This window comes from Diadema setosum, chromosome 15 (genome assembly GCF_964275005.1).
Source record: "Diadema setosum chromosome 15, eeDiaSeto1, whole genome shotgun sequence".
NCBI lineage: Eukaryota > Metazoa > Echinodermata > Echinoidea > Diadematoida > Diadematidae > Diadema > Diadema setosum.
This window is the reverse complement of record NC_092699.1, coordinates 3,259,798-3,270,035: the sequence shown is the minus strand read 5'-3', so window position 1 is coordinate 3,270,035 and position 10,238 is coordinate 3,259,798. Positions and strand designations below refer to the sequence as shown.

At 37.2% G+C, this 10,238-nt stretch overlaps 1 protein-coding gene across 1 annotated transcript; it reads right to left on the bottom strand.

Annotated features, from left to right (window-relative positions):
• Positions 1-1,003: 1,003 nt before the first annotated feature.
• Positions 1,004-7,626, bottom strand: LOC140239015 (transmembrane protein 222-like). Its single transcript, XM_072318912.1, has 5 exons — positions 7,429-7,626; positions 5,311-5,395; positions 3,652-3,771; positions 2,521-2,651; positions 1,004-1,279 (listed from the first exon to the last, which is right to left on the bottom strand). The coding sequence occupies exons 1-5, from the start codon at positions 7,611-7,613 to the stop codon at positions 1,198-1,200; spliced, it is 603 nt and encodes a 200-aa protein (XP_072175013.1). The 5' UTR covers positions 7,614-7,626; the 3' UTR covers positions 1,004-1,197.
• Between the last annotated feature and the right edge of the window lie 2,612 nt (positions 7,627-10,238).

Sequence of the window (10,238 nt, the reverse complement as noted above, 5' to 3'; positions counted from 1 at the left end):
TAAAAAGAAAGCTACTGAATCTTAAACTTTTGTATATCTTCAACAAACAGAAATATCAGACAAACTATTTGAGGCAATGCTGTCAATGCTCACAAATTAGTTCACTGCAGGGCGACACAAGACATATAATACCTCAAGATTAGGTTTGTGGTTGATATCAAAGCTAGCAACTACAAACCCTTACCTTGTAAAATTCTTCACAGCTGAAGAACTTAACCTTTGCAAAAAAAAAAATAGATAAATAAAAAAAATAATAATAAGTAATAAATACATAATCATCCAAAGGAGACTGTCTATTCTAGATTTCACTTTTCTTTCTCTCATAAATATGAAATAAGAATTTTTTGTCCAGATTAATGAGACACTAATTTTGCCTAATATGTGACAAATATAACTGTTTGGTGAAAATGTGTAACTTCAAAAGTCGATGGTATAACATTCTAATCATTTGATTTGGGGGATTTATCTATTAGTATGTCAAATTGAGCATATAGTGGAATTTTAGCTCCAAATAGGCATCTACAGCAGACAGTCTAGGAGACTACATTAGAGAGATCATCATTCACTTGTTGCAAAATCTTTCACTTTTTGCCCAATGCCCACTTGAATACCAACTTACCAGCAGTGACCACAACAGGTCAAATGTCATATATCGTCGCTTGGGCGACGATACCTCGTATCTACAAAATGTCAAATGTTCAGGAGAGCCAAAAAACATGGGATCCAAAGCACTGTTGTGAATGGGATAGCCTTTCCTTTGACATGTCGTGGTGGCTTCATTTTTGGAGTAAGACAGTTGGGATTTGGACAGGACATCTCTTACTCCATTATTCGACCATTAAACAAAAAAAGTCATTTTCACCAAAATTGCAGATACAAGGTCTTGTCACCCCAGCGACGATATGCTTTACCATGTCATTAAATAACTGGTGATACTGATACAGATGTTCACCAACCCATCCTCCACACTGCCCCCCCCCCCCCCCCCCCCCCCCCCCGGAAAAACAACAGCAGCAGCAGCAACAACAACATCAACAAATTCCTACAAAATAAAAACAACAATCAAGAAAAACTGTTTAAACTAACCTTGATTATCTGGGTCAAGAGACTCATGGGCATTTTTGAAAAGTGGTCCCTCACAAATGGTATAAAAAAAGCCAAGCAATGAGGAAATTCAATTATCATTTATGAGAGCAATCACATAAAAACCACCAAGACAGTAATTAATGTGCCATAAAGTATCACGCTGGGCAGCCATGTTTTCAAAACACCAGCAAGTCTGTGGAAGATAATGGGTGAGAAAAATAGATTTATTGTTAAAAATGCAGCACATCAATTTTATGATCATCAGACATTTTTTAATACACTGTATCCACCTATTCTACTGCATTGAAACTGATCTGTGGTGTAAGGGTCAATTTCCCCTACGAAGAAATGCTGTAAATATAAACACTGTACAAGAAATGATGTAGAAGAAATATGGTACATATAGCCTCATTCAAACAAACTCTGATACACTGAGATTTTTCTTAATGAGATTTTCCTAGAAAACATTTTCTTTTCCTTTTTAACAATAATGAGCATGTTTGTGGCACAACTCACTCAATTCAGCAGGACAAGACATACGAATTCTCCTGTCTTGTTCTGTCCTGTCTTTGTGAACAAATATGTTCACAAGAATCCTTTGAGTGGTTCACAATTTACAAGCATGCTTTTCAGTGGGCCTCTCAATTCTTTCTTTTTTTTCTCCAGACATAACTTTGTATTTTCCCGGTATGCATGTACAATTTTGTATTTGTTGACCATTATCTACCATGTAAAGTCGAGTACATGCCTATGTTATATTTTCTGATTCATTTCGTGTTATGTTTGCCGAAAAGAAAGAAAGAATGAAAAGAATGAAATGAAATGAAAAAAAAATGGACAGAATCTTTTTAAAAAGTTTGTCAGTGGAAATATCATAAAGTAGAACTTTTTCTCCCCTCTCCCTTGACCTCCCTCCCTCTCTCTCTCTCTCTCTCTCTCTCTTGCCCACACAATGTTTTCATTTGTAGACTCACAAATAATCTGAAGATTCATTAACAAAAGATGGATAGTTTAGATGCAAGTTTACAAATGTTTACAGAACTATTATTCACCAAAGAACCGCTTTCTTACTCCACCATGTTCAGGATTTTCAGACAGTGGAAGGACCAGAATGCTATGTCCTTTCAAGGGAGGTACTGGTTTTATATACTGAGTCACAACAGCTATTCCCTGCTATTCAGTATAGGTCCCTGGTTTCCCTGGATTTCCCTCAATTCTGAAGTGCATCATAGATTGTGAAAATCATATAAACTTAATATGGACAATATGTAATAGCAAGATACATTTTTTTTTAGAAATTGATGGAATAATCTTTAGAGATCTAGTAGTTTGTGAGAAATCTCTCGTGTCATACCAACGTAAAGAGCATGTAAAGTTTTCCAAAAATGTGAAATGATGTCGAGAATGAAGACAAAGGAGTAAAAGTGTACTCACCCAACATATTTCCCAAAGATGAATGTATAAAATGCTAGTTTGACCATGTTCCAGGAGGCGCTGTTCTTGTAGTTCATGAGGTTCAGTGCCATGGCAACGTGAGAGTGGCAGTTGTCACAGCACAGATGATGCTTCACAGGGGAGCGAGAGAAAATGATCCAGAGCACTGATTATAACTACATAAATAATAAATTACTTACACTAGTCTCAGGGCTGCCAACAAAAACACAAAAACGAAAAACCAACATAATGGCCCCGAGTGAGAAACATACACTCAAAGACATTAAAAAAAAAAAAACCAAAGAAAACATTTTTGGGTAAACAATCGGAAAGTTGCACCTATGAAACTTGCTTCACCAAATTTTATAACAAACATTTAATTTCAAATGTATCCAACTGTGGATGCCATGTTAGAAAAAGCTCTACTAGGGTTGAGTTTATGAGCAAATAGTCCTTGGGGTCAGGGGTATGCACAAGACTAATTACCCCATCCCGACAACTGAATGCACAAAGTGAACAATAAGTAATACAGGGTAACCCCATTATATCCAGTTTGCTTACAATGAGGCACCACTTTGAACGAGATGAATTCGGTGGTTCCAATTTTCTTGTGTATTCAGCTCATCTCTTTTTCTCATAAACTTTACAACAAGGTAGAGTCTGTCAGTTGTGATGAGGTATAAAGATTGGCACACCCAGAGATCTCATTACAACGGGGTTCCTCGGTAATGGATGTGCTGGACTTGTACAGCAAACAACTGGTAGCTAGAGACACTAGGCAGACTCTGATGGGACATGGCTTGAGCAGCCATCAGAGTCTACAGTGGGGCAGTGAAGATCAATCTAGACATTCACCTGGAGCAGACTGGATTGGACACCATTCTATGTTATCTTTGAGAAGAATGCACATGCCACGGGTCAAAGGAGAAAAAAAAAAAGTTGTGAGCTCTACTCAGACTGTAAAAGAATCTCACGTTAGGCATACAATTGCTTTCCTTGAATCTAAAACCACAAGGAGTACAAAAATCAATAATCAAAGTAAACTATGACATTTAACATTTAACCATTTTGTTCTACAAGTTGCTGCTGATGCAGTCATGTAGTTTAATAGAGAAAGAGAGGATAGTTTACCATTCTGGTTTTATATTCTTCAGAAGCTTCATGAACAGACATATCCCAGGAGCCTGGTTTAGCATCACCAGCATCCAGCACCCAGTAACGGGTGGGTCTACCAAAGGCCATGTCATCTTCCTGTACGTGGAGAGAGATATGACATGACAGAGATGAAGTATAACGATCACAACATCTACTTACTGGTCATTTGCTGTCAGATACTCCACAAAAAAATTGGTTTAAGATATCAAAAAAGAAAGGAAAATTGTAAAATTTGCAAGCACACCATATACATCTTGTTAGGATGCAACATATCAATCATACATTGTCAGCAACTCTAGAAGAAATTTGGTTGAAAGAAATGTTATTTCAGTAAAATTATGTAATCATACAATGTACATGTACATAAGCCTTATAATAAAGAGCACATTGACAAGATATCTAATGGCACATCATCATACTGTGACACTTCACTGAAATGCTGAATGGTAATCAATCTTTACAATAATTGTTGAAATTTGCCTGATTAAATGAGTCAGGTGTAAGATCAACTTACATCCAGGTAGTTCTACACATCTGGTATGTAGTGCTTCATAAGAAATGTGAACCATACTGTACACTGTAAAAGTGGATATTTTTGTGAGACCAATTTTCGCACTCAGCGCGGTAAGAAGAGTTTCACGTGTTTTTGATTCCGCAGAATCAAGATATCAACTACTAGAACATACAATTTACGGCAAGCAAAAACATTCGTGTGCTTTTATTTTCGCGCTGGTTTCTGGTTGTGCGAAATGCACAAATATTTCAACACCGTGAAAATTTCCACTTTTACAGGAAGTACGCCATGTAATAGTGAGTCTGTTTTTTCTCAATTCAGGACTTCCTGACCAGTTTGCCAGTGGATAAATTCGTAATTGTGGAGTAAAGTAAACTGAATAGAAAATATATACATGTGTACTTGTACGCCACATAATGACATTCATGACAGATAAGAGTTGATATTTTCATATAACTTAATTTTATAAATAAACATTTTCAAATTTGGGATGAGCACCCGACTCGGAAAATTCACAAAATATTTGGCACATAAAAATACAGTATTAAACCATCATTATATTCTTTATGTGTGGACATGCTAGCTACCAATTACAGACAAGTCTATCCGAGGAATTCACAACCTTGGGAGGGAAGGGGGGCAGGGGAGTTGGGTTTAAGTGTATAGAATGCTTTTTTAACATGTGCTAAATACATGTATGCAGTTGAAGAGAATCACATGATTTCAACATTAAGTGCAGACCAACTATTGATGTATTACACATTCAACTATAATTCAGACGGTATCGAAGCATGCAGGTTTATAACTATTTTTATACCTAGGTGACTCTCATCATAACAAAGTCCTCAGGACCAACAGTTTTCCTTAATTACATTGAATTTTGTTATAACAGAACGAACAACGTATATAAAGATAAATTTAGGTTTAAAAGTTTTGTAACCTGAATCTTTACTTCAGCTGTAACAGGAATTTCATTATACAAAATTGTAACTGTGTTTGTTATGAAGGGAAGGCATTGTACATATGGATATGATTTGAATTTCAACACTTGTATGCAATCACCTCAAACCATGTAGGAAGAAAAGTTAAGAGGGGTGGGGTCTCTACACATGTGTACTTACTGATACATAGTAGGGGCCAGCAAAGTCCCGGATAATGCCATTGGATGTGGCTATTCCCATGTGACCAACGAATGGAAACAACCATCTGAAACAGGAGAAATCACATATTACGATATACAATATGAAAAAAAAAAATGACAACAGAAATGCAAAGAAGATCCTACAGAAGCTATAACTATATTTACCACCTTGAAATTTAATGATTAGATATTTTGACACTTCTTCTTGGTATCTCTACACAAGGTTGAAAAAGTGTCTATCTTTGAATACCTTTGTGGAGTGAGAAATTAACACTAACTTTATATCTCCTACATAACCACACCAGCGACCCCAACACGTACTGAGTCACAGCGCCCGTGCCAGGGTTATCTCCTACAAAAATTATTAAAACCCAAACAATGGCAATGTAACATGCAATTACACATTTTTCACCAAGTTATTTTTGCAATGACTGCACTAAGTACAGACAACATCATACTCATGCCCTAGAAACGTCTTGTATCATTGTGGTGTAGGCCTCCTACTATACAGTGCTTGCCCCTGTCGCCCTGAATTTGCCAGAACATGATATTGGGATTTAAACAAATTATTTCTTATTTTGACAAATAAACTAGACAACTTAACCCATTCCTTCCGCAATTCTCTAAATACCTTCAATGTCCCCAAACGAGATTCTTTTTGCTCATCGACAGAGAACGGACAGGTTGGTAATCCACCGGCTGTACCTGTGCGAAAGAGTCAAGCGGTGCATGCATCCCCTTCCCCACGGTCAACTACATGTGCCCTTGAACAATAGAAATTTAATCGATCGGGTGTGATGTATGAATAGAGCGTGCGCTGATGGGCTCACAGACTCTTTTGTTCTACACAAATGCACCAGAATGCGACTGGGGTCAGTGAACGCAGATATCTACTGTGATCAGCTCTCTGATCGCTAATGTACATGTTCATATGAGTTTTGTAGCAGAGCAAGGGCAAACTAAATCAGAACAAAGGTAAAAAATACTGTGATATATGAATTCTTCCCACAGGAAGAGAACAAGTGCTGATAGAATAAACTCTAATCTTTTTATCAAACCCATTTTGGGGGACTTTATAACACAAAGAAGCATGAATTTTGGCCACGAAAGCAGGCACTCTTGTCTTGATCTTGGGAACCTGGTATACAGTGATGCCAAGTTCAAAAAATTTGTATGAGTGAGATTTTCATGACTCGGCGTCTAGGCGCTCGCGCGTGAATTAGGGGTGTCCCCCCTCCCATGGTAGGGAGCTTTTTTTTTTTTATTATTAGCTCTTAATGATGCGATCTGGTGCATACTTAAGTAACTATTTTCTACTTATTTTGAAAGACAAAAGGGAAATATACCTTCAATTGCAACTATCACTTTAATCCTTTGAGCTATGCTCCTTATTTGTGGCCCAAGTTGCAGACTTCACCCAGTGCGTGCGAAAAATGGGTGCCATGCGTGAGATCGTGAGACAGACCCTAAATCTCACGCAGAATGCGTGAGACTTGGTAGCTCTGGGTATACAAGGTTCCCATATACAATGTATCAGTTGCTCCCGCGGGATAGCAGGTTCCCGTAAGCGTTTTTTTTTTTTTTTTTAAGACGGCACAGATCATTGCAGATTGGGGCATGGCGCGTGTTAAACCTATGCCTACATGGGAAAAACGTTGGGTTAGGGTTTATGGTTAGCATGGTTAGGGTTAGGGTTAGGGTTTGATGGTTAGGGTTAGGATTAGGATTAGGGTTAGGTTTAGGGATAGGGTCCCCAATAGATTTTTAGGGTCCCCAATCTGTGCCGTCTAAAGAAAACACGCTTCCCGTAAGGAACGGCATGAACGGGTTAACACTGCCTGAAAAAAAAAAAAAAAAACAAGCATTTCTTGGCTTGCTTCGATCAGTTGATTATCTTAGCAGTACCATTCCATTGATGTTACTAGCATGAAAACACGCTGAAAGCTGTGTCTTTTTCCACTAAATTCCACCAAGATCCTGGGCATTTCAAACTGCTCACGAGCGCACTACAAAATAAGTCCCGGGATTTATGATGACCTATCCGCCCAGTGCACAATTGCCCAAACATAATTCACAATAGGTGGGGCTGGAGACTTACGTTAATAAGGGAATTGGCGTCCAAACTATACAAAACGGGTATCTCATCCGCTTGTGATCGATGCTCTCTCCTGCTGCCATGACGTTTTGATCATCCGTTCTTTCTGATCGACCGTTTATACCATTAATGACAAGTTCAGGGTCGTTTTCCATTCCGATTGGAACCCGGTGATATTTGTGTTTCATCTCTCAGCGGAGATCCGCAGAACCACCATGTTTACACGTGAAGTGACGTCATGTTTACACAGCTTATTGTAATGGTGGAAATTTCGCGGTGTTGAAATTCTCGCGCATTGAGTGATGGGGAGATCAGTGATTTTCGCACAATCAGAAACTGCCGCGATAATTAAAAGCAAGCAAATATTTTTGCTTGCCATCTGTTCCAGTATGGTTGATGTCTTGATTTTGCGGAATGTAAAAAAAAAAAGAAAAGAAAAAGAAAAACAAAGGATCCCTCCTCTTCCTAGCGCGAAAATTACTCAAGCGAAAATATCACTCTTAAAAACGTAGGGCCTATTTCGCTTAACCGGTCGATCCGATCTTTCTGTTGCTGTTGTTGTTGTTGTTGTTTACTTCTGTTTTGGCGGTACTAAGTTTGTTTAATTTCCTTTTAAAGAGCATTTCTACCTTGATCCTATTTGTTTATCTAGCTGTTTATTTAGCGGTCTATTCATTCATTCATTTATTCATTTATTTTTATCCATTCCCTACATGGGTGTATGCAAGGGGGGGGGGGGGGGGGAGGCGGGGATGTCGGGAGGGTCATACGACCCCCCCCCCCAAATTTTCAAAAGGTCCACTTTTTGTAAAAGACATTTTTGTTTTTTGAGGGCTTTTTACCCTATATACAACAGGAAAAAAAGTGACCAGGTGGTGTTTCAGCAAATTCTAATTGTCAAACCTCGTAAATTTCGTAACTTAGTTTTAATATGCCATACCTTATTTCTAAGCCGCATTGCCATGCCGAAAAAGTCACTTTTGTAATCACCAGATGGCCCCATTTTAAAATATAAAATTCAAAAACTCCCTACCGTGGGAGGGGGTACACCCCCCTCCCACACCCTCCCCCCGCTCGGTCGCTCCGCTCCCTCGCAAAGGTAAAGGTCCAAAAATTTTGATTACGACCCCCCCCCAGAAAAAATCCTGGATACACCCCTGCCATATATATTTGTCGATATGTGCTGTTTGTTTTTTCCTTATCATTTTGGGTTGAAGCCTGGGGTTAAAAGGGGTAGGCCTACCGATATCTATTAGATTATTACTGTTTGTTAAAACCCAGTAATGACAATGATATAGAAATAAAATGCAATGCAATGAAAAACAAATAATTAGTAATTAGAATATATTGATAAATTAATAAAGAAGGAAAGAAAAAAAGAATGAATGAAAGAAAGAAAGAAAGAAAGAAAGAAATAGATTAATGGATAAATAGAAATAAATGAAAATAAAGAAATGATTAAAAATATAAATTAACTAATAAGTTGTAGCTAGGTAAATAAACAAATAAATGGATACAATTTCAGAAAACAAAAACACATGGTATGGAAGCCCTCTGGTCTGTCCGAAATGTTATTTTTTCTGTTTATCATTATGAAATGTTTTGCACGATTATTACTTTTAAAATTTAATTTTTTTACTATTTCTATTATTGTTCTCACTAGTACTATGGACTTTTTTTTTTCATTTTTGTTAGCATTATCACTACAATTATCATTAAACCTATGTTAAGGTTCTTAAGTAGTATTAGAAATCATTTCATCATATCATTAATTAGGCCTATCATTCAAGAAACTTGGGAAAATTAAAGTGAAAAATGTAGACCCTATATCTTTATCTTATTTTTTTTTACAATCACAGGCATATTTAGGGTTTCTTGCAATATCACAGAAGATAATGAAACATAAATGCATGCCATGACAACTATGGTTTCACAATTAAAGGACAAGTTCACCTTCATAGACATGTGGGTTGAGTGAATGCAGCAGTATCAGTAGAGCACATCACTGAGAGTTTGAGGAAAATCGGACAATCCGTTCCAAAGTTATGAATTTTTGAAGTTTCTGCTCAGTCACAGCTGGATGAGGAGACTACTATAGCTTGTGATGTCACATGAGTACAACGATATAAAGAAAGTAATTATAAAGAAAATTCAACATATTTTCACTTTTCTCGCATAACAAAAGAACATTCAACTTCTCTCTTTCAGAAGGCAAGGAGAATAATATTTCCCTTAACATACGTCAGTAACGAGTTGAAAAAATGTGCACTTTATTCAAAAAACAAAGTTTTGTGAAATTCTCTTTTTATTTTTCTTATACCATTGTACGCATGTGACATCATACACTGTAGTAATCTCCTCATTCAGCAGTGATTGCGCAGATGCTTTAAAAATTCATAACTTCTGAACGGATTGTCGGATTTCCCCCAAACATTCACTGATGTGTTCTACTAATATTGTTGCATTCACTCAATCCATATGTATATGAAGGTGGACTTGTCCTTTAACAAACTTTGGGACACACTGATTTCCAAATTGAAACTAATGATTTTTCCAATCCACGTTGTGATGGAATCAAATTTTGCTGAAAATTTTATCTTGTCAAAATATGGCATCTTTGAATTCAACTGCACGTCAAATTCTTACAGGATTGGATGGAATCGGTTACATTGTTTCCTTTTATCTGCATAGAATCATATTTATACCAGTATATTTGAATACCAATTAGAGAGAGAAACCAGATTTCAAGGTTCTAATTCATGTTGCTGAGACCCCAACTACTAAGGAGCACTTGTGAGTTTAGCATAATTTAG